General features: G+C 39.0%; 1 protein-coding gene across 2 annotated transcripts in view; it reads right to left on the bottom strand.

The window, feature by feature from the left end:
- LOC109967010 (protein kinase C-binding protein NELL1) overlaps positions 1–17,351 on the bottom strand; it is a 273,478-nt gene extending 256,127 nt beyond the window's left edge. The window contains exons 1-4 of one of the 2 annotated variants that reach the window (XM_020612322.1): positions 17,022–17,351; positions 16,375–16,503; positions 15,062–15,066; positions 7,987–7,991 (exon numbers count right to left, since the gene is read on the bottom strand). In XM_020612322.1, the coding sequence (XP_020467978.1) occupies positions 7,987–7,991; positions 15,062–15,066; positions 16,375–16,503; positions 17,022–17,226 (344 nt within the window). In that variant the 5' untranslated portion in view covers positions 17,227–17,351. The remainder of the gene's footprint in view (positions 1–7,986; positions 7,992–15,061; positions 15,067–16,374; positions 16,504–17,021) is intronic. The other variant, XM_020612323.1, reaches the window with a different exon arrangement.
- Between the last annotated feature and the right edge of the window lie 7,636 nt (positions 17,352–24,987).

The raw sequence follows: 24,987 nt of genomic DNA, 5'->3' as shown, positions 1-24,987 counted from the left end.
TTTTTGTTTAATTATAAACAGAAGCAACAGATCATGCCATATCAGCAGTCACACATTAATGTTAATTACAAGAATAACTGAATGACAAGCCAAAATGAAACTTGTCTTGTCTGATTAAAGTGCTCTCTGCAGTGCCTGCACTCATCAAAAATCACGTGCAATTAAAGAAGCTCCACTCTGTAACCACTGTATAATCATGAGCAGTATTTGTGCACAAATGCGTCAAAAGCGCACAGTTCACTGAATGGGATAATCTTTCCATGAACGATGAAATGAGTGGATCACTTGGCAACTAAATAACATGAACATAACGTGATGAATGTGAACGGTAAAGGCTTTGTTCAGTACAGAGAACGACAATAACACTAATGTATTAAAATCAAACTCCTTCTCCAAGTTTCTCATCCAAATTCTAGGACTGCTCATTTTGTTTTCTGCTAGAACATATCAGCACCGTTGTATCCTGTAGAGTTACACCCACTCATGCTACATGAGATTTAAAACAAACACTCCTTTGAGCTACAGCAGACAGCTGTACCCTAAGTGGAGGGAATCCAGGGGGGAGCATTTTCATCTCAACTCAACCTTTATTTATATAGCACTTAAAACAACTAAAAGCTGACCAAGTGCTTCACATACACCTGGTAAACATAATATAAAAATCAATATTAAATACTGACAAAGACAAACAAAAGTGATCAACACCAATAAAACTGGTAAAACTAACCAAACTACAAAGTACAGAAAATAAGGCAGTCTTTAGTTTAGATTTAAAGAGATAGAGTGAAGTTCAGGTGAAAGAGTTCCACAATTTAGGAGCAGCTACAGCGAAAGCATGACCACCCCATCGCTTACATCTTGATCTGGAGACTTCTATAAGAAGCTGACCAAATGCTCAATCATATCGGCAAAATTGCAATAACTCCATTAAATAAATTGGCACCAGATCATCGAGGGCTTTATAAGCAGACATACACTAACAAAAAATATCCAGGTATAACCTTAACAACATGTATATGTCACTAATATCCACATTACACTTCACATAACATAGCAAAAAAATAGAAAAATCATTCCCTCAATGAATGAATTTGATAGAAGCCCTCTATTGGCTACTTCAATCCTGTATTTGCCAAATTCCCTTCCTTCTCTTTTGGGTGTCATTGTAAAGCAGAGCTGCAATAGGCAAACTATCTCATTTCACATTACATAAATAACAGATGTGGTCAAGTGGTTAACTAAAACAAAACACACACACACACACACACACAAAATGGTAAAAATCATGCACTGTAAACAGTGATGCTATAGTGACCTTTTTGATTTTTTTCAGTTTATGGCACAAAAAAGTTTTAGGCTATGAGTTTTTTTAGGAAACATTGTCATTGTACTTAAACATTGATATTGACCTCAGAAATCTAACTGAGCAAATTCATGCTCCCCAGAAGCTGAACCTTTTCAGTTTGACTTTTTTTTTTTGCTTTTCTCTATCACCACCATCACTGCAAAATTCAAAATCTGCATGATATTTTATAAAGCCTAGATATTCAAAGACAGACTCTGTGGGCAACCACTGAGACAAAATTGAGATAATTGCATCCAGTGGAATGTTTATGTGTAAGGCAACACCTAAGCTACGAATGACGCCATGACTATCACTGAAACACTGAAGTGCATATAAGAATAGTGCATTACTCTGGCAACCAGTAAATGTTAGGTCATGTCTCACACATCCATACCTGTCACACTCACTATAATGTTATCAAAAGAGTTTTGCAGGTCCCTGCAGAGGTAAAAACCTTCTCAGCTCCCAAAAGGTATGTGATGTTTAATTTACACTTTAAACATGAAAATCAGCCAGATTGATCTGGCAATGTGTTCATGTGGCAACAGTGACATCAGTGTTTGTTGGAAAAGGTTTCAAGTTTGATTGAACTTTTTCATTTTGTGGTGTGCTAAATTACCAGTAACATGCAGCCATGATGGTGTAGTTCAGAGATGGACTGGGACACAAAATTCTGTAGTATGACTCAGAGCAGACCAACACATTCAGCATACAAATAGTGCTAAACTATACTTCCTTGCAATAGAATATGTATATAAAATTGTGCCTCTGTATCACTTGTCCATGCTGGTTAATATTTTTAGACTGAAGTAATGTCTCACAAATAACAGAGGTTATAAAATGTTTCCTTTAAAATGCAGGATGGCATTTATACAACAAATGTATGTTAAATAAATATAACAAATATAAATGATACAATGCACATACACTGTAGTTGTACAACTTGCACGTGTTATTTATAACTTTTGCCTCTTTGATGGTGTATAATTCAGCTTCTTACCTCCTTAAATTGAAAAAAAAAAATCATGCACACTATACTCACTGACAGATTACTTGACACCAAAACCTATGAATAAATGCATCAAACACACTCCTCCTATGAGATTCCAAAATAGCCTAAATACAGCATTCTTTATCAAGTTATGTTATTTTCCACTATACAGCAAAACTTAAAACCACGGCAGAGTGAACCAATGAAGCAGCCAAGCACCAGACCTCTGCAGAGGCTACAAACAACCCCAAAGCATACACAGCTGCTATAAAATGTGAAACTGAGAAATCTGAAGTTAGTTCAGACAGGAACCATCTTGTTGTTTGTACGGTTATGAGCTTCTCTGTATGGACAGTACACTGTGACAGACATCAGTACTATAATACAACATAAACAGCTACTACACAGCAATGCAACAGATAACTCAAATAGCTGGATAAGAAAAAGTTAAAAATGTTCAAAATATCATTAGCTGTAATTAGTTGTAACAGAACAAATTCCAATTCCAATCTATGTTAGGTTATAAAGCCACTGAGAGAAAGTGAATGCAATTAAAGTGTGCCTGAGATACCATCAAAACAAAGACAATGGCTCCAGGCAGGACAAAGCAGGGCTAATTATATCATGCTTCTGATGGAGATAGGAAGACGCTGAAGGCTCTTTCTTGCACTTTCCATGAATGGTTTGAGACAGCGATAAATAGACAGAGTAATTGCCCCACATTGAGATTACTGTGCCACTCTCCTGTCCTGCAGCTGAAGATGAGCATATCATATTGTAGATGACATTTCTCTCTGAGATAATGAGCTAGACTTTAGAGGGAGCTGTGAGTGTGTGATAATGCAGCACTACAACCATTGTCCTGACTGTTACATTTAAACTTGCATTGTGCTTATGAGAAATATCTGAGGGTGCTGCAAAATATAAACAAAGCAGCTGCTGCCTAACTCGTAAAAATAGAATAGATGGATCATTAAAAGGAGCCAGCAAGCCAGTCTCCTTTGGTGCAGTGAACTCTGTAGGGAGCTGCTATATGTGGTGTTGTTATTAAAGCTATTTACTGTGTCTGTGCGAGTATGTGTGTGTGTGTGTGTGTGTGTGTGGGAGGTGTGTGAATATTGAGTCTGGAAAATATATGCTGAATCACAAGACATTAAAAAATAAATTACATTTTATTTATATAGTACCTCCAATAAAGGAAATGCCGTTTAAAATGAGAAACATAGAAAAGCAAGAGAAAGCAATTTAAAGAGAGCAGACAATTAAAACAGTTATAAGACCAAACACAGGATGAAAGTTAAAAACAGGAATAACAGTCTACACTAGTAAAGATCACGCTCTTTCAGCTATTGAGGTGGAGTCTAATTTGAAAATTATATCAAAGGACTTGCTGTCAAAGCAAAATGCTCATTAATAGCTTATCAAACACACACCTTTTTCTACTCCAAGATGCAAAATTTGGTTATAACTGCGAATCCTTTATACACCCAGACTTCATTTGGGTGTATAAAGGATTTCATTTTCATTTGCTTTTTTATCTTTAATTCAGTACTTTGAGCATGCTAATATGTGACAACGTGCAAAGTAGCACTAATGTCACAAAATGTCATTGATTCTGCAGGTATTTCATCATAAACCAGTGTTTTTGACTTGATAATGATGCTAGAGGAAAAGCCGGTAGATCACTTAAGTTTACAAAGACCCTGATTTTCACTCTGAAATGCAAAGTCAGCTAGAGGAAAAGTCAGGGAAGTCACCAACATCATTTGCATTCATCCTAAAAGAGACCACAGATATCGACACAATTATACAGGGATATAAACAAAATTTCATGACAATCCATGATGTTGACACTTCAGTTGGGACTAAAGAGATGGATCAAATGATCAACATCATTATCTCTAGAGCTGCACCACACCTGCTGGCAGAAAGGAAAGGAAAACGGATTTCACCAGAACCACTTTTTTTTTTAAAAGCAACTTCTGGTATCAAAATAATTCCAAAGATGCCACAGTTGCATCACAATTCCACAGAGGAAATTCAAAAACCCCAGCAGATGGGGAGAGAAGCAAAGGATTCCACAGTTTGGGTCCAAAACCTCAGATGGCAGCTTCACTGAAGACCTTCAATGTGTAGAAATAGACACTTTACAGTAAACCCTAACTACTGATCCTGGTCCCAGGAGACAGTGATACTCTGGACCATAAGGATTTGATTCAATCGCATCTTATCAAATCTGAATGCAGATCAGAATCCTTTCAAATCTCTTAGAGAATCTGTGAAAGTGTACAGTTTCTATTTCACTCAGTGCAGTACTAAACAAGCAAAGCAAACTATATACAGTAGCTTAATATTTACAGATACTGTATATAGTAGCCTTTGTATTACGCAATTGACCAACTTAAGAACTAATTACCAGACTATTCTGGCATTGACACAGACAAATACTAGACCAATAAACTATTCAACCTTAACCATGGATGTTCTGCTGTGCTGAAGGGTTGTAAGGCCTTGACCATGTATTTTACCACTGCTCTGTGACAATCAACTCATTCATTTCTCCTCTTTTATGTGCTGCAGCTGGAAAAGCATTAGTAGTCAAAGTAAAAATACACAGTCAACATTTTACTTTATCATCCTGTGAGTATCAATTAAATGAACATTTGATTTTTGCATGCACTATACAATTAAAGTTACCAGTGCTGCCGTTAACCAGGAGTGAATGAGGAACAAATGACAAGCCACAGTTAGCTAAAGAAAGCACTATGCACGTTTGATTTAGACACAAAATTAACCATGTGATTCTTAATTATGCAAGGTTTATTATTTCATAGAATTAGGGGTTTAATTTTGTTTTGTTTTTTACATGTAATTCAAATGTGCCACCCCTCTTCTGAGCCTGTGTCGCAGCCTGTCCCAAATGTTTTAGATCTGCCCCCAGTTTGACAAAGAACTTATTGTCCCCATTTTTGCTAGTATACTTCTGCTAATATTACACTTTGCTGTTGTTTTGTTGACTTCTGAATCTTTAAGCCAGTTTGCCATGTTTGTTTAGGACAGTATTGGTTAATTACCCTGCATTTATTTTGGTTTAGCAATGCCTGTAATGCCAGCAAGATAAAACAAAGGAAGAGAATTAAAGATTCAATAAGAAATTTATTTGGCCACTAGGCTTTAAGAACTCAGATATTTTACCAACTTGGGACCAGATCCAAAAAAGAACCATTTATCGAAACCCATCCAAAATTATCTTTCCATCCAAGCGTGGCGATGATATATTTCCCTATGTCCAACTCATAGGCGCTGGTGACTGGCCATTGCTGCTCTGCCCTGCCTTTAATTTGACAGCATGTGGGCAACAGAGATATGACTGTCCTTTTAAAACATATCGCCCTCATGTACAATGAATAATTCAGATGGAATATTTCCACTGAGGTTCCTGTGAGGTGGGACCAGTGTCATGCCTCCTGCAACAGAAGGACAGCCAGGAGACTCATACATAAAAGATGAAAGGTTTGATAGCCTCCTTTGGATTCAGCAGCTCTGATTGCGCAACGTAGCCTTTAGAGTCATAGCCTGTGAACTGCCCACAGCCTCTCAGGCCTGGATGCATGGGGCTTCCTCTGTAATATCTGTGGCATATGCACCATGGCTCCGCTCTGGAGTTGGGGTGGGGGGATATAAATAGCAACAATATACATGGATGAGAAAATGAGACTTCGCTGAAACCTCTCAGTTTTAGCCAGTTAGCTCCAAATCACCAGGAAAGATACAGAAACAGTCTGCACTGAAAATAGAATAACTTTAGGTCACATTATGCTGCTACTGTGTTTGAGTTTATCAAGATTTAATAAATCTGCCATCACCTATTTCTGCATTTAAAAGCAACTATTGTCTAATTTTACTGCAGCTCTTTAACTTGCCATTTTCTTTTCCCATTTTGTTACATGCAGTTTAGTCTCGACTCTGCTATGAGAAAACAGACAGATCCCTTCGAGTGCAGCCAGACCTTCTACATGCCCAATCGCCTGACACAAACATGATAACATTTGACTGGAGAACATCAAAGATTGGCATATTTTGACTTTCTAAAAGTGTAGTAACATGCACTGCACTGATATGCTCAGAAGAAAGAAAACCTGTGGTGAGACATGGATTTAATCACCCTGTTAGGTTATCCTTCTGCCTTCCTCAGTTAGCCCGAGGGCAATTCTGCAATGCTAAAAAGACAAAGGCCAAACATTCCAGTTTAAATCATCTGTCTTTGATGAAATGTCAAAAACCTGTGTGAGGAGAGACGTATAACTAGCCACCATTTCTAAACAGGCAACTGAGTTTTCATATTGATTTATACACACAAGGTCCAGGTTAACAAGGACATCTGTCAGTTGAATACATGGAGATTAAAACCCTAGTAATAGAAGCTTAATAGACACAACTGCAGCCTCTGTGACCGTCTTTCGTCTAATAGTCCATCATTTGGCTTCTAGGTTGGATTTTCAGGTAAATCATTTAATTTAATAATGTCAGCAGCTGATTTAAAATCTTGGATGACAACTCTTCTAAACAAAGCAGAACTGTAATGCAGGGCCAGTCCAAGCCTTTTAAGGACATAATTGTATTCAGTTGTACACTTTCCAGTCATTCTACCATCACAGTACAGAAGTAATCTGACACTTAAAAGATCACCATAAATTGCTGACATTAGCTTTCATACACAGTACCTGACTGACAGACCACAGAGCCACATGTACTGACGAACTCATAACTGTCTTCATTTTAAACCTGTTATAAGAAGACATACGAGCTAAAACATTTTTTTGCTGGGCTACACAAGTTGCTATTATTTCTATTACTTCTGCATTCAGTTAACAATAAAAGATGACTGGAGTTTATGTTCCAGACCTATCCCTCTAAAGTAAATGTGATTTATAAGTTTTCTATTAATAACCTCAATGTTGCTCAACATAGAAACTTGAATAATTCAAGAATAAAATGAAATGGTCATCCAGTCAGAGCATAAAGCTGTGGCCAGTGTGACAAAAAGATCATCCTATTATACTGTCATGTATTAATTAAGGCCAAGTATTAATTAACAAAGAGGGGAAAAAAGGAATTGGCTCTCAGATGGGTCGACTTGCTCACAACTGATACGTCATTACAGCAGTTAGCCTGAAGTGGAGCCCTCCACTATACTGTGGTGCTAAGTACTACTTTTACACACAGCAGCTCATTTGCTTGAATATCAACAAGACATGTACAACATGCCAACCCTGCATTATGTTTAGTGGCAACATTTGTAACGCAGGATGCCAATATTACTGCTTTTCTATCTACAATATCTATGCACAGCAACTATATTTAATGCTAAGGAAGGTTTGTGGTTATAACATGGTTACCTTGAGGCAACTAAAACAGGGAAGAGTTACAGAATTGTGGTTACAATTATAACAAACATTAAATGTGAATACGGCAAAAGGTACAATACAGGAGAATGTTTTCCTTCATGTTCTACCCCACCACCGTGGGATCCTGTCCTATCACCTAGCGTCATATGGGCAAATGCTTGATAAGAATTCTTTAAATCAGTGGAGTCCAATTGCCAAAGTCTTTCTCTGTTGTTCAATGCTGTTATACAGTTCCAATCGATCTCCCCTTATTGAACTTTAACTATTGCCTGCAGGGGTACTAAAGTTTGGCTGATGCTCAATTCCTGTCATTTGAATGATTAAACATTGTATCAGTTATTTATAAGAGTGCGTTTCTGTTACTGGCGATTCTGTTCCTGCCTTCCTGCTTTTAAGTCTATGTTTTACTTCAGCTTCAAATATAGTCACTCCACTGCACCTTTCTGACTGTTTGGGTCCTCCTTGCTGTTGCCAGCACTGGTTCCCTTTGACAATGTGTTTTTTTCCCCATGTAGAATTTACAAGCCAATTACCACTGAATTAACAGATTTAAACAGTTACAAAATTGCCTTAAATACATGAAAGCCAGGCACCATGAGTTGTTCCACACACAACATTTGGCAAAGTATCAAATCAGAGCTGTAACTATACACTCCTTGATGGCTACAAGATGACAAAGAAAACATGTAACATTACAAATAAGAAGCCCTTCTATTCAGTGCATTTAGCGAAAATAATCAGTAATCACCAGACCCTGCCCCACTTCAGATTTAAAAATGGAATTGTATTTTTACATCTCAAGTTATAGAGACCATCATTACTCTGAACACTTCTGATGTTTAGGCAGATTCGTTATCAGGGACTACAGTATTTGTTTTTCTTATTGCCAAAAGAAGCATCAGCTAAGTTCTCCATTCCTCTTCTGCCATCATGCGATTTGAGATTTGGCCTACAAACATTACCTCAGCCTGCTTCTATTGACTATTGAGAATCCCTACCACGTTGCTTTTTGACAACTGCAAGAGAAGTGGTAAAAACCTGTTGCATTCACTTCTGGGTTTTGTGTACAAGTGGAAGAAAGATAGCAATCTTGCAAAGCACCACCTCTTATTCTAAACTCAACCTGGTTTAGGTTCCATTTTCTGATCCCTTGAGTGTAAAACTTTGTCTTCCTTCTTCTCCGATTTATTTCATCCTCATAGGATTGATGCTAAATAAGTCAATGGATGTTTGGTGTGGATAATTGATCAAATTTTAAGAGCTGAAACATTTCTTTAAGTTCTGTTGTAGCTAGTGTCACTAAGCATTTTTTTCTATTGTCAACATAAAAAAAAGAAATATTCCTGGCACACAGAAAACAGCAAGTCCAAAAGCCAAATCTACAGGGTCTCATTTATATATTCATGTTTCAGCACAAGGGGAGTAAAACCATAAACACTTTTGCTATCCTTTTTTCAGTGTGCAACAGTCATTCACCTTTCTAGTCAAGTCCCTTTCACTTTTTGCTTTCAGTCATTTTTGAGCCCTGTCAGAAGAGCAAAGACAAGAGAACACACACACACACACAGACCTATAAGAAGCGAGAAAAGATGGACTGATCAGTTCTCTACACAAGATGTTGAATTTAATCTCTCTCCACAAGAGTTATCAAGATTACAAATTGAAGTGTTGAATAAAGGTTTAACATTTATTCCTACAAGCAGAGTTGACCTTTGAACAATTCAGCTTTGGTCTGACAAACAGAGAAAGTAAATCTGAAGTGTTCTTATTGTGCAAATGAATCCACACAGCTAACTCCCAGAGATTAAAAAAAAAAAGTAAATCAATAATGCCTCAGTCAATAACTATTGTAGACTAGTTGAAAATGATACATGTAGATATTGAAAAAAGGTGGAGCAGATATCACAGAAGGACAACGTAATGGTATAGAAAAAAAAGGCATTAAACAAACTCATGAGTGATCCTACGATTACAATTCATAGTGCAAACAAAGGAGGTGGAATTGTTGTCATGGATACAGAAAATTATGTAGGAAAAAAAGCAAACTATGTTGCAAGATAGATTTTTTTTCTAGGAGTCATCTGATCTAGTTGTTAATTATAATACTCCATTAAAATGGGTATTTAGACTCAAGCTTAAAAACATACTATACATCTAAACACAATGATTTACACAAAAAGTAGTGATAAACATGATTAGCATAAGTCACTTTCTTTGACAAAACATTCACCACTAAATTTGCTCTCCAAAAACAAAATCGGTGAGAAATACTGTAAATATTAGTTCATTCTACAGGCAGATGTGTCTTTATATCAAGCCTTTGCAATCCCACCTTCATTCACTTACTGTATGAAAGCACTCAATGTGTCTAACATGCTTGTTGAACATCTTGTTTGACTAAAGGAGACATTTATCAGAGGCCGTTTTCCCTGTACAAACTGTGCTGCCTTTGACACTATAAGAAAATATAGCACTTCACAGACTTAATTGCAGGTAAAGAATTCCACATCAAATCATGCCTATCTTGTCATGCAAAGAATGTCATGTTACAATGTCCATACCCTAAAGTCTAGAAAACCATCTCAATTAGGAACAAGAATTTCAGAACAGAAATCAGCTATTAGACGTGTAGATACTGTATCAGCTCTCCTGTCACTTGCCATCTCATAGAAAATAGCCCATTCTATTTCCCAACACAAGTGTGATGTTATAGGAAAACAGTAATAATACCATGCACAGGCTGTAATTTGGAAAAACTATTACTGCAACATGAAGCCTATTAGATTTTTACATTAAATGCTATGCCCCTCACTAACCTGTCTCCTTTCCTGAATTTGTATATATTTGAGTAAATGAGGTTTTGTGCCTGTTTAATGGTTATGGGATTGTATCTTGTGGGGAGCCTTGCAAAGGTTTTAAACAGGCAGCACCGAAGCTGATATAGAATGGGAAAATAAAAAGACTTTGTAGATTGGAGTGTGTGGACCAGCTTTTTCTTTGTATCTGAAAATGGGTGGTAGGAACATGTCCCTACCAAAATTTGAGCAAACCTGTGCACACACACTCTCTGGAGTGACGTCATATTAGATCACTACAGGGGGAAGAATATTCAATAACATCACTGTTAGACAGTAGTGTGACCAAAATCACTCACTCAATTATAGATAGGCTCGAAACCCCATGAAAATGAATTCCTGTTGGAACAGGTGCATCTTCAGTGCTTCAGCTGAGGCTCTAATTCAGGGCGACAAGGGGACTGAAGGGGTTGCTCTGTGTGACATGTTCCTTCATTACCCATGAACACAATGCTGTAGATTTCACATACACTGTCCTACTGCTGCAAGCACTGTTAAATATAGTCCTCTAAAATGCACCTGTTATTCCTGCTTGAGTAAGAGCTGCTAAGAACTACTATGGGATGTTGCTTTTACAAAAGCTAGCTATATTTTTGTAACCTATCTTCAGCAGAAGCTAGTAGTGTTTGGGCTGAGACACATGGTTTTGATGTTTTTGAGCATCAGTATAATTTTATCTTGATGTATTGCATACAAGGTCAGTCATGTCTGTTGTAAAATCTGCTCATACTGCAGGTTAGCTTAGTCCTTTATATAATGAAATACTTTGCAGCTAGTCTAAACAAATGTCATATTTTTCGCCACTTCCAACTGCGACACAAAATAATACTTCAAATTGTCTGACCAATGCTCCTGCAGTCTGGCGTCAGATTAACTGGCCTCTTTGTAGCTCAGCAGAGTAAAACAAGATTTAAAAACACAGCATTTTCAAGTAGCAAAGAATTTGCCCAGGCTCACAGGCATTCACACTGACACAGCTAAGCTCTGTAGATGTGTTGGATATTAAAATTTAAAGTGTACACATTATTTTGTGCATCTCCTGTAAGGTTCGGGAAGGCGATGAAGTACAGTACGATAACAGCCGTTTACTGCCGTTAGAGCAGTGGCTAAATTGTAGCCACCCCCCAACTGCAGAAACTGAGCAATTTCAGTGTCACAGGTTTGCTGTTCATAACACACCAATTTCAGCTTTCCCCTACATATATTCCTTATAACAAGCAGTGATCCATAACAGCAAAACAGAAGTGGGAGCTGGGGCCACTGAACCCATTCAGAAAAGATGCTGGATCAGAGACTTCTGATAAATTCTGTATTACCTGTATTACCATTTTGCTAGATTTGAACTTTATTCCCAGTCCTTTTTCTTTTGTAAGTCAGTTTAACATATTTTTTTTGGGGGGGGAGTTAAAACCTCAGACACACCAATCAAGATGAGCAACGTCTTTTTACAGTGCCTACACTGATGCAAAACTCTTTGCTGCATCACAGGCTCTGAAAACTGTTGTTCACAGTACAAAACACTGCAGGTATCCCACCCACATACTGTTGCAATGCAGCATTAGAGACATACAGTCCATGTACTGAAGCTATAATTTCATACTTCCAGTGTATGCATTCCAGGTATTACATGATTGAAGGACTCAGACATCATGAGAAATGTAATCATTCCAATTCTTGCCACAAGTTTGATGAAGAATTTGGTTACATCTATTGATTCAATATGAAGCTGGAGCCAGAAGATGCTTAGTAGCTGATCACTATGATTGGAAACAGAAAAACAGCCAGCCTGCTCAGTTTAAAATAATGTGTCCATCGGCACCTCTAACACATAAGCTCCTATTAAAAAAAAAAAACAGCAACACGATGCAAGATGGTACTTGGTGCCAAGTTTCCTGGCTGTATAGCCTTATATTATACATAGATATGAAATCACCATCACACACAAACAATTGTGTTATTCATTTCCTTTGAGTGTTGTAATTTGCAGTTTAAAATGAACACCTCATCATTTTCCTGCAATTAAACTCCACTGTACTGTATGCTGAACATATCCTGATGCATTAAAACACTGTATTGGATGGTGGTTAAGTGCTTCAGGGTGGATATCTGTTTTAAAGAGGCTGGGAAAAAAAGTTTTCCATGGAATCGACAGGAAGGTCAATTAAACATTAATTAAAGGCCATTTCAGCACTAAAACCTGAACAAAGAGTTGTTATACGTTAAGGATAATTGACCTAAAAGGCTGATAGGAGGTGTGTTTATGGATCTCAGGAGATCTAGATCAAGGCTGCATTTGTTGTTACCATTTAACGATTTAACATTAATGATTTTCAGCAAAAGTTAGTGAAGAACAGAGACCTGTACTGACCAAACAGATTTACAGAGAGCTGGGTTTCCTAAATATTAAGCGGATCAACTTAAGTGTTCATAGATTCAAATAGTAAATAATAAACTGCAAAGTCTCCTTAGCTGTAATTAGAAAAATCTTACATAAGGAATTATTTTAAACTTTTAGAAAGTTGGAACGGTACAAAACAAAAACAGTCTCAAATTACATTTATAAATGAAACAAATGTGACAACTAGCCAAATAAATATACACAGCTCATATCATGTCAGCACATTATAATAAAATAAACAGCATCTGAATGTTTAAAAACACCCAGCCATTACTGAAATCTCACAGTCATGTCAGTAAACTGCCATTCAGTACAAATACAGTAGCTTAATATTCAAGTATTCCATCTCTGCCATAACATAACTAAAGTCTGGCTTGTAACCCTGTGAAGCTGTGGTCCTCCTTCTATACTACAAAACATATCTGGATTAAAAAGTAAACAAGTTAAAACTTAATTTCTTTTATTTTTTTCCAACATGGACAAGAAAAAAAAAAAAAAAAAAAAAGTTAGTCCTTTCAGCGACAAGCCATCATCTCTACATTGTCAGGTTTGGTTGGTCAAAGGGATGAAAAACCTATGCAAATGTGTTGTGTAAGGATACAAGGGACCTGATCCAAAAGACAGTCAGACTCCAGCCAAATAGACCAGAGTATAATTAGACCTGAGCCAAAATGCAGTCCATCCAAATAGAGAGATGAACACTAGCACTGCAGCAACACGATTTGCCCTCAATTAATGAGCAATCAGAGCTGACAGGAGTTATTTTCTCCTACAATTCACAGCTCATGCTTCTGGTCTTGGGTCAGAAAACATTTTTCTCCTTTGACGAAAGCTATATGATGTACCTCATGATCAGAGCTGATCATGACTGGAAAGCCTCCTTGGATCCACTACAGCAGACACACAGACCCAAAACCTGCAGTAATACCGCAAGAGCCAACCTGAGGTAACAAATTCAGATCCAGAGTCAGGACTCAAATACTAAGAACCAAATGGATCCCTGACACCCTCTAGTTTAAGCGTTAGATTGCTATGACTCTGCATAAGCAAAGTCAGAGGGTCCAGTAATATCCACACCAAATGTGATAGGAATTTATCCAATAGTATTTCATTGAAATGTCACATTTCCATAAACTGAGCACCCTTTGTGCAGTCTGAAGAGGAAAGCTACTGTATGCATTACTGAAGCAACAGGATCTGTTTGAAGTTGAAATGTTTAACTTTGGACCAAACTGAGAGCAGCAGACCCAACCTACAAGGGGGACACCAAAGTACAAACTGATAATCAGCATTAGAAGAATTTTTAATAGGAATCAGCACTGGGGTAGAGGGGTGGGGGTCCAGAGTAATGAAGCTGGTAATCAGGGTTTCAATGTAGGATGAGAAACTAGGTCAGACCTCATCTGGACAAACTAACTTTATTAAATACATCACAGAGGTTCAAACAATATATGCAATCCTGTCAATAAAAAGTACAAACTGTGACAATTACACAAATATCTTAGCAATTAGCTGAGCCTTGTTCCTTGCCATTAGTGTACAGTGGGCAATTATTCGCATTTTTCTTCATCACTGCAAGGTCAGACCACACTTGCAGATCCACCTCTGCCTTTTAGTGGAGGCTGCACTTGTGTGTTTTTCTTAAACTGTGTTTTATTAAGTACACTGGTATATTATCCCGTTGAAAATTTAAAAGAATAGATCTTGAAATCTATTTTCTAATGCAAACCATCTGTTGTTTGTAAATCACTGGGGAATTGGGAGACCGGTCCCAAAATCCAGCCTAAAAACACTGCCAGAGCCCTCTTTTTCCTCTCAGTGCTTTTGAGTAATTGGAACACCACACTGTCCCTTTTCATGGCCATTTCACCAGGATTACAGTGTTCTCCTACAATTTCTGCAATCAAACAGATGAAATATGATACTGAACTCAGAGCACAACATGATTGCATGCAGCATACATAAATCATCTTGAATAATCACTGACCCAATCAGCCACACCGGCTCAAGCATAGCATCTACTATACAGTTAATCACAGACCGCTTGCTGTTGCAACTTATTACAACATCTTCGCTGTTTTTTTTTTTGTTTTTTTAAAGAAACCTGGTAGTTGCTGTAATTTTAGCTGCAGTTATTCTATGGATGCACCTCTGTTACAAGGCCACAAAGTAGTGCAAAATGGGCAGCACAAACATCCTTTCCAACACTAAAAGTTTCAGTCTTCCCCACAGGATTAGTCTCCTGTTTTCCACACTATCTGGCTGCTGCACCTTGACCCCGGCAGCGGCTTTGAGTAGAAGTGTATGCGCATGTATACACGCATACACTGTATGGGGCGGGGGGGCATCAAATAAAAGTTAAGTTGCATGTCCTCCAGCCCTGAATCTTGGATGGCTCCTACTCGGCAGAGCCAAGCAGCCCTGCATTTATTCATACAGAGCCAGTGACACACCAAGCCAAAACCACACACACACACACACACACACACCACTACCACCCTGCTGATAGGAGTTTCAACACCCGTTGTTGCTTGTTGAGTTTAAAAGGCTGTTGTCTGTGCCAGTTTCTTTGAATCTGAATATTACTACAGAATATAAAAGAGTCTGTGTCCCCCAACATTGTACTTTTGCTGGGATGCAGCACTGAACAATCATGAAGCAATAAAACTCTCCAGTGAAAATTAATGTCACTCATGCATATGGCCTTTGAATAGAGCCATTAAAAAAAAAATCACATAACTTAATAGAGGATTGTAGCTGCAGGTTAGCAGGAAACAAAAACACAGCAAGACTAATCACTGAACAGATTTAACTCTTTTCTGCCGTGCATCATTCTTTCCTCATTCTGCTTCTCTATACCGTTCAGTCTCTCCTTAAAGCCGATGGCGCTACATGAAGAAGAAACAAGTTGGACCAAATATTTAAGGGTCTGAGTGCAGCGAAGCGAGCAAAGCAAAGCAAAAGTATTTCCTGACACTGCTAACAACTCACACTACCCTCAGCCACACAACACACCTGATATCCATCAACTATCAGTTGTTTAAGTCAGACCACAGTGACTGGAACTGGAACTAGTGGAAGTGTTGGAGAAATCCTCCATAAACAGCGCGCACAAGTGTGTCAGAGAGAGCCTGAGCATGTGCTGCCTGGAACAAATTAAATGTGGAGTAATTATGAAAGGAGGCTCCCCGGTGTGTTCCGTCTCCCCGCCAATACTGTCGCACCAAAAGGTGCGTGGCTGCGTGGCTTTGCTCACACTAACTGGTAAAACAAAAAGCGTGAGTGTTGGTGCGCGCAGCCATGACAGAAAACAAAGACATTTCTGAACTTGAGTAGCGTGACTAATGACGAAGAAATTGTGAGCTTGCGTGCAGTACCTCGAAATAGGAAGGCTTTGCTGCTGTTGTGAAGCCCTGCCACTTGGGTAATTCCATAGGTGGCATTTACCAGGTCAAGTTCATTGATGATGTCAATCTGGTAGTCCTGGTCTGATCCGAAAGCCGAAGCTGGTGAAGAGAAATTGAGGTTAGAGGACGATGAGAGGTGTGTGTACGAAACCTGCTGACAGGGTTTAAACTAAAATCTTAAATCAGTTTACAACCAGTTATAGTCGCGGGTTGCGTGCATTCCACTACTTAAAATGGGTGGTTGTGGAAAAACGTCACGCCGTTTTAGTTTATACCCAGGCTATTGCCAATACTACCCACTAAAATAACCCGTATCTGCATCACCTGTGCTCTCCACAGGCTGTAGGTGCACTGTGTGCCACACGTTAAGATAAAGGGTTGCCATCTCTTTTACCTTAACTGCATGCGGGTTATTTTCAAATATTAACTCAGCAAACTACATGTGATTTTTTTTTAAAGCATTAGAGCCTGCTGCAGTCCAGATACACTACCAAAAAAAAATCTGGCGTGATTGTGCGCAACGTGCAAACTGAGGAGCATACAAACATTAAGAAGCCCGTGTCCCTCGCAATAAAATTCCTCATGCGACCACAGAGTGCCACACAGCTTTTACTTACCTGGTTTGGTAAAAAGGAAAAAGGATAACAAAGCCACGTAAATATCCATTTGTGTTAGAGTTGCTGTAAAGAGTCCTGCGCCCCGCTGTGTACCCACACTAACCCACTCTGGTCCGTCTGGCGCTGTGCGCCGCTTCCACCTCGCATGGATGTAGAGGAACGGTCCAAAACACACGAGAAGGGGTTCTCTCACTGTAAACCACATCGGTTTACGGTCCTGAACGCGTCCAGTCAGTCACTGCGTGGCATCGACAGTGACAGATTTCAGGGTTTATCCAGGACAACTATTAAATGACACTACAAACGACAAATTAGAGAGTATCCTCAACCATTAATCCATAAAGATCCCCCCGCCCAGACCACAGAAACTTCCAATGTCGGAGGTGAGAAAAAGGCTTTTCAGAGGAAAGTTGGGGAGTGGAGGACATGGGGATTCTTTGTAATAGATAGGTCGGCAGCTCCGACTTGTCTCTGCAGAGATTATTCAAAGAATTTCCAGTGTCACGGGGCAAATTAACAGCACTACTGACAAAGTAGAACTGATTTTATTAACTGTATGAAGATACTGTAGCCTGCACAAAATATTACTGCCCAGTATGAGTAATTTGTATAATATGGATCTTTTAAAAAAGGAGTCCTGCATCTCCTTCATCCTAAGCACCACTTCTTCCAGATCCTAAATTGACATCCCTTCATCCAACCTCCCCCTTGCCTCAGAGAATCCCTAGGATTTATAAGCATTGCTGCTCTAGTCCTCTTTCCTCTGGGGCCTGTCCTTATTGAGAACCATTAATCATACTCTTCTCCTGCCTGCCTCTAATTTGTGTACATTGTCAGGTTGTCTGGGTTACCTGCATCAACACAAACGAGGGGGGGGAGAACAGCAGCGTCTGCTTAGTGATCTTGGCATGTACACACTGTGCACCGCCTGTGTGAGTGCATTTGACACCAGGGATGGTGTAATGTCTGCTTTGGGATGCAGGTCACCATTTCACCCTCTCAGTTTAGACTGTAAACAATAGCAGCATTCGGCAAGCCTATCTCCTTGTCCAGAACTGAAAAATCTTGAGGGGGGAGAAAAACATTATTTGAAATTACATGTTGCAGAGAAGTGAAGAGAAAGGGGAGGGAAGAAGAATTTAAATTGTTTTTGGACAGGCAGCGAGGTTTACAGGCAGCATAATTCATGCCTTTCAGGCTTTTAACAAGTAACAAGGAAGCAATGAAGCTTCATGTTTGCAAACACTGTCAAAAGACATCTAGACATCTGTTAAAACTGGGATAAATTTAGTTAAAAGGTGAACATTTTTCAATTCTAAGTTACATACAGTATCTATGTTAATGTGTAGTAATGACTTAGTTTTGAGTTCAATATAGTCATTTAAATCTGTTGAAGTGTTTTTGTAACATTTACATTTAAAAAAGCTTTCAATACCATTTGTAATCCACTCTAGACACTTAAACCTAGTATACTAATGAAGCTCAGCTAAAGTCCAGTCAGGTAGGTTACTGTTCTTATTCCGTCTTGTCTTTCCTACTTCCAAACTCATTCAAGAAAAACAGTGTTTTCCCTGTTCACGTGACCACTGTGCAGTCATCTTACTATTGTCAGAATTTAAAAATGTTCAGTTCTGGTTCTTTGTGGGTAAATTTAGAAAGCAATGACATTAGGAATAAAAATGTGTCCAGTTTTCATTAGTGTTTCACAGCTTAGGGTCCATTCTAGAAGTTCAAGAAGCCTGCTCCTTCCATGTCCTCTTCAGCTGAAGGAGCCACCAATTTCTAGACTTAAGAAATATTTCAGAGTGCATCATGTAATGACAACCCAGTGTAAAAAAGTAATTAAAAAAAGGTTAAGGGTTGAGTTCACAATAGTATCTATTCAGCAAAGACATTTAAACTTAAAGAAATAACCTTAATAAATGAGAATAGAAACAGATGCTTCCATACCAGGCACAATGCACCTCTGACTGGTTACAGTATATGATACCATCCCTACAGGAGAGTTCCAGTGATTTGGAGAATCTATGACAAAGAACACAGAGGCTGTTCTGGAGACATTAGTGGAAAAAAAAATACTTAGGTGTTTTTGTTTCTTGAATTTGTCACCCAGTGGTATGTAACCTACATATCTAAAAATATTCTTTTCTTACTATTTAAGTCTAGTTGTAACCTAGATACCTAGACATCTGTTGACCTACAAATCAACAAATTGGTGTTAGCAAGACTATTAATGCACTGACATGCAAATGCAATGATGTTTTTGACATGTACAGTATGCTTTTTGCATCAACTACAGGATGTGCCAAACCTAAAGTGAACGGCAAGAAATAAAGAGACAGACAGTGACAGAGAAAGCACGACTGGCAGTAGCAGCAATGTGAATGTCAGCAGGATTATCTCTATTATTTAGGCCTATTCTCCAGATTGTCTTCCAGCTGTTTTCAATCTGTGCTTGTCAACACAATGCCTACTGTTGTCCCACAGTCGTACACAATGAGGTCACCAGGAGAGGTGCATCCAGTGGGACCCTTTCTTATCAGGGAACAGGCGAGCGGGACACACAGACAAACAATTGCACACAAACAGGAACGACCTCAAAAACAGCACTCTGATAGCTCATTCACTATGAGTCTTAGCTGCCTGACAGAGATGGGGGTCAAAGTTGAGCATTTCCCTGAGGACAGTCATAATGGTGAGGAAGCATACAAGGTGAGGCGGTGCTCAGTCACTGATGAGATAAATGACTTTCAGCAGTACTTTTGTTTTACATGATGGATTTCATTAAGTTCCAGCATATTCATCTCTACCACTTGACCTGACACTTCAGCCTGATATGTTTTTATTATAAAAATAGTACAAGTCATAAGTCCTTATATGCTCTAATATGTCTATGAATCTAGCCCAGCAGCAGGAAGCATCACAGTGAAGTGTCTACGTCAGTCATCAAACTCTGTTGACCCATGGCTTCAGTTCCTACCTCTGAATGGCAACTGCTTTTCAAGTAAAATCTCTTTAGTGAGGTAACTTTTTTTCAATTTAACCATCTCCCAAAAGTCACATATCACTTCAGGCTATATGCTGTTGTAGTGTGAAGCATATGTATTGTATATTGAGGACATACTGGATGGCCAGAAATCCATCAAATTTAATAATGTAGTTCCTTCTGCTGTAAGTCAGAACATGCACAGAGTGTTCTCTGCAGAAACAGGCCGATGATTCAGTAACATCAGGAAAGTCTACTGACTGTATCCCACACATCTGCTGTCTTGCAGGCTGCAAGTTGTGATCTAGAGCAGCAGTTTTCTTCTTTTACATGACTCTTTTGAATTGAGCACTTATGCAGTAGCTTTAAATAATAAAAGCACACACAAAAAGAACTCCTAATTACTAATTTTCCATTGTATTTAAATATACACAATACAGTCCATTCTCAGATTTTTATAGGATTATAGAGTGTGGATACCAGAACTGAGCCCGTCAGTACCCAAGGGTTCAGGCTGGGTTCGGACAGAAATTTCGAAATTATGTTCAGGTCCGGGTCAGGTTAAGACACATAGGTCAAACTAGATGATTGGAACACTCAACTGTGTGCTTCATTTAATGATGAGGGGAAAACCACCCTACAAACTGCACTGGGCTCAAGTCGGGTTCAGACATATAATATAAGCTTCTCAGGCAAGGCACAGGTCAGGTTCGGGCAGAAATATGCAGCCCGATCCATGTTCTACAACACTATACTGAAGATAGTGCATATGATGCCAAGTAAAGCACAAACACACATATATTTATTTATGGGACGGGGGCGACTGTGGTTCGGTGGGTAGAGCAGTCATCTCCCAACCAGAGGGGTCGGAGGTTCGAATCTCAGTGCCTGCAGTCCATCTGTCAAAGTGTTCTTGGGCAAGACACTGAACCCCCCAAGTTGCCCCTGATGGTTAGAGCCATCAGTTGAGTTGGCGCTGCAGATGGCTGCTTAGGTTCTGTACCAAGTTCCTTGTGTGTAACATACTTGGCCAAATAAAGGTGATTATCCTTATTTATTTTACTGTAGCATTCCATCAAATGAAAAACATTTTAGATGTCTTGTGCATCAATTCAAATTTCCACCCAACATATCCTGGTATATTTGGTCTCTTTGGGAACTTGAATCTTAAAGAGCAACTTAATACCCTCTGAAAAATCTTGTTTTTGCTGAGGTTTATATCATTGTCTTGCTGCAGTGATGGTAAGTGTACTCCAGCATAAATATATACACAAAGCATGAACTTCTGTTTTTCATTATGATAAGTCAATGTGGCCGCTGTGTTGGGATGGGATGCTGGGCATCCTAATACCATGTACATGTATGTACATGTATTTATGATACAGGATAGTTGATTAAATTGACACAATACACTATATGACTTTACTTACAAAGTCTGTACTGTTGCAGCTCAGACTGATCAAAACTACTCATGTTCTGAATTGTTTATCAGTAGATGAAATCGTTTTTGTAAACAAAGACTGGGGCAGACATGAAGATGATCTATAGCCTCTGTAAGGGAAAACTAAGCTTCTTGTGAGTGCCTGAAGTTGAATGAGGACCTGACTATCACAGCCCTGGGAACAGCCCCGCTGTGTCTACTGAAAGCCCATCATTACTCATTAATCACAGTGTTACAGCACTCACCACCATAATGCTCAAATTTGTACAGGAGTTTGCCAGCAGTCCTGTGGATGTGGCGTTGTGTGTGCCACTGCTCTGTGTGCCTGCCTTGGTAGTCTTTCTTAGTTAGAAAGTACTTTATTAATCCCCAAAGAGAAACAACATTGTTCTAGTTATTGTACTGCCTTCAGCTGGTAAGAAGTAGGGTTCACTGAATTGGGAGTTGTATCACTTTGATAGTTGCAGTACTTTCTCTTCAGTAAAACTATTTCATATCACATATGAGGTCATTTGGGGGCGGCTGTGGCTTAGGAGGTAGAGCGGGTCGTTTTCTAAGCGGAGGATTAGCAGTTTGATTCCCAGGCTGTCAAGTCAACATGTTGAAGTGTCCTTGAGCAAGACACTGAACCCCCAGTTGCTCCCAGTGATAACACCAGTGTGTGAATGTAGTGAAGTAGTGTGAAAGCGCTTTGAATGTGCTGTAAAGCATAAAACAGTGCTATACAAGTATAAGACCATTTACCATACAACAATGATGATGTCAATGACAACACCCGTTTTTTAACATCATCTACACTAAGAAATAAAAAGTGATTATAGAGAAGTCTGAAGGTGACTAGGAATTGACTATCGTGCAGTATGGTACATGAGGCGATGCTGTGGATATTTATTTATATTTAAATACAAAAACCTTTACTGGTAAAACACACTGGATGCTGGATGTCTGATGCTACAGATAGAATTCCATTATATCGAATAAGTCAATCCACACTGAATTCCTGAGACGTGTCTCCCTTAGAACCCTAACTTTTTTACCTTTTTTTTTACACTTTGTCTATTTTTTCCTCTCTGCTGCATTTAGTGAAGCGTAATCTCCACATTCAGCTGTTTAAATCTCACAAATCCTGTACTTTTCAGTTTCTACTGGTATCTGCTGCTCAAACAAAAATCTCCCAACACCCTTGGTGGTGCTTAAGCAATGGCCTTCTCACAATGAGCAATAGTGCGCACTGCTCTTTCTTCCACAAAAATCTTTGAAAAGCTCTGTTTTTGGTGATGGAAAATATCATCTTAGTCTTGATTGGAGGCAAAATAGAAAAAAGGCCATATTTTTAGAATTGTTCACATTACAGTGGATGTGGTCCATGCTGTATCCTGGTCTAGGTGTGACTTTCTGCTCAGATTGTTTTCCTCAGTAGAACCAAGGTATCGGTTTGGCAGTTCACAAACTGGCTTTGCTTTCCTTCTGAAGTTGTTAAAACTGCAGGGTGGGGGTGAAGCTTCAGTAAACAGTGTGTGTTGTTCCATTCAGCTCTGCTGGAGATTTTTGGGTCCAGTGTAGCTTTAATAGGTCAAGTGATGGATGCAAAGAATGTCTGAGTGGTATGAGTTTGCACTATAACAGACTTTCAAATTCAGGGGCAGTTCCAGAAGGACACCTTAATGCCAGGGGAATCAACACTTTAACTTTATTTTTTCAGCCGCAGTTAGAGTCTCATTGACTGTCACTACTTCAGGAATATGATTAATGTGTTCCTCAGAGCTACAGTCAATACAGAAAGTTTTCAGACCCTTTTAAGTTTTTGTATTTTGTTATGTTTCAGACTCGTCTTTAAACAGATTCAATTAACTTTTTTTCCTAATCAGTCTACACACAATGCTTCAGAATGACAAAGTGAAAACAGAAATTTTTGTGTTTTATTAATTTATTGAAAATAAAAGACTGAAATATCCCATTTACACAAGTATTCAGACCCTTCACTTCGTACTTGATTAAAGCAACTCTGGTAGCAATGACAGCCTCAAGTTTTCTTGAGAATGAAACTACAAAGCTTGGCACCCTTCTTCTGGAATTTTCTTCCATTCTTCTTGGCAGAATTGTTCAAAATCAACCAGGCTGCATGGGGAACATTGGTCCACGGCCATTTTTAGGTCCCTCCAGAGACACTCTATTGGGTTCAGGTCCAGACTCCAGAACTTTCACTGAGTCTTCCTAAAGCCACTCCTGTGTTTTCTTGGCCGTATGCTTCGGGCCGTTGTCTCGTTGAAAGGTAAACCTTCATTATTGAAGGCTTTCAATCAGAATTACTCTACATTTTTCTGCATCCATCCTTCCCTCTGTCCTGACTTGTCTCCCAGTCACAGAAAAACATCCCCACAGCATGATGCTGCCACCACTGTGTTTGACTGTATGGATGGTATTAATGAGGTGATGCTCAGCAATTGGTTTTCTCCGTACACATTGTTGGAAACGGTGGCCATATTAGTTCAGTTTTTGTTTCGCCAGACTAGAGGAGTTTGCTTCTCATGCTCTGAGAGTCCTTCAGATGCCTTTTGGCAAACTCCCAGTGGGCTGTCATGTCCCTTTTAGTGAGGAGTGGCTTCTGTCTGGCCACTCTACCACAGAGGCCTGATTGGTGGAGCGCTGCACTGATGGTTGACTCTAGGGTTCTTGGTTAACTGACCAAGGCACTGGATATAATCAGATAAGACACACACCTGTCTATATAAGGTTGATGGTGTATGTCAGAGTGAAAACAAAGCCATGAGGTCGAGAGAACTGTCCACAGACCTACAAGACAGGATTGTGTCAAGACATCGATCTGGGGAAGGACAGAAGAACATTTCTTCAGCATGGAACATAACCAAGAGCACAGTAGCCTCCATCATTCTCAAATGGAAATGATTTGGAACCACTACCAGTCTTCATAGATCTGGCTGCTCAGCCAAAATGAATAGTCGGGGATCAAGGGCCTTCATTCATGAGGGGGGAAATTAATTTAAAACGTTTAAAGTTGAGTCTGAAACATAACAAAATGTGCAAAACTTGAAGGGGTCTGAAAACATTCTGTACTGACTGTACTTGCAAAAGCAAAACAAAAAACAAAAAAACAGCTACACCAATGTGAAAATGTGATGCCACAAACATTCCTCACATACAAAGTGGTGGATGCTATTCAATATGAGAACAGCTGAACTGCAGCTGTTGCACAAAAGATCATTTTTGAAACTCTATTTTCTATACCACAATTTGAAAAATTGTTTACTTCGTTTAATAACAGGGGTGGAAATGGTGAAATCAAGTTTTGGTTTTTTTCCCCTTTCCCTTTCACTCTAGCATGCTGAGAGCAGAATAAGTTATGGATTAAATGGGCACCACCACTATAGACTGGTACATTGTGCACAAAAACTGTGTAGCTAGGAGGCAATTATTGGGTCACACAGAAAATGCTCAGCTGTGGACATGATGGGCATGAATTGTCCCTGCAAGTTTGGTGGTTTGATTCTTTTGACAAATAAAGCAGCACTTATCCCATC

This window comes from Monopterus albus, unplaced genomic scaffold, assembly GCF_001952655.1.
Source record: "Monopterus albus unplaced genomic scaffold, M_albus_1.0 scaffold123.1, whole genome shotgun sequence".
Lineage (NCBI taxonomy): Eukaryota > Metazoa > Chordata > Actinopteri > Synbranchiformes > Synbranchidae > Monopterus > Monopterus albus.
Note: the sequence above shows the minus strand (reverse complement) of the source record. Positions and strands in the feature narration are given on the sequence as shown.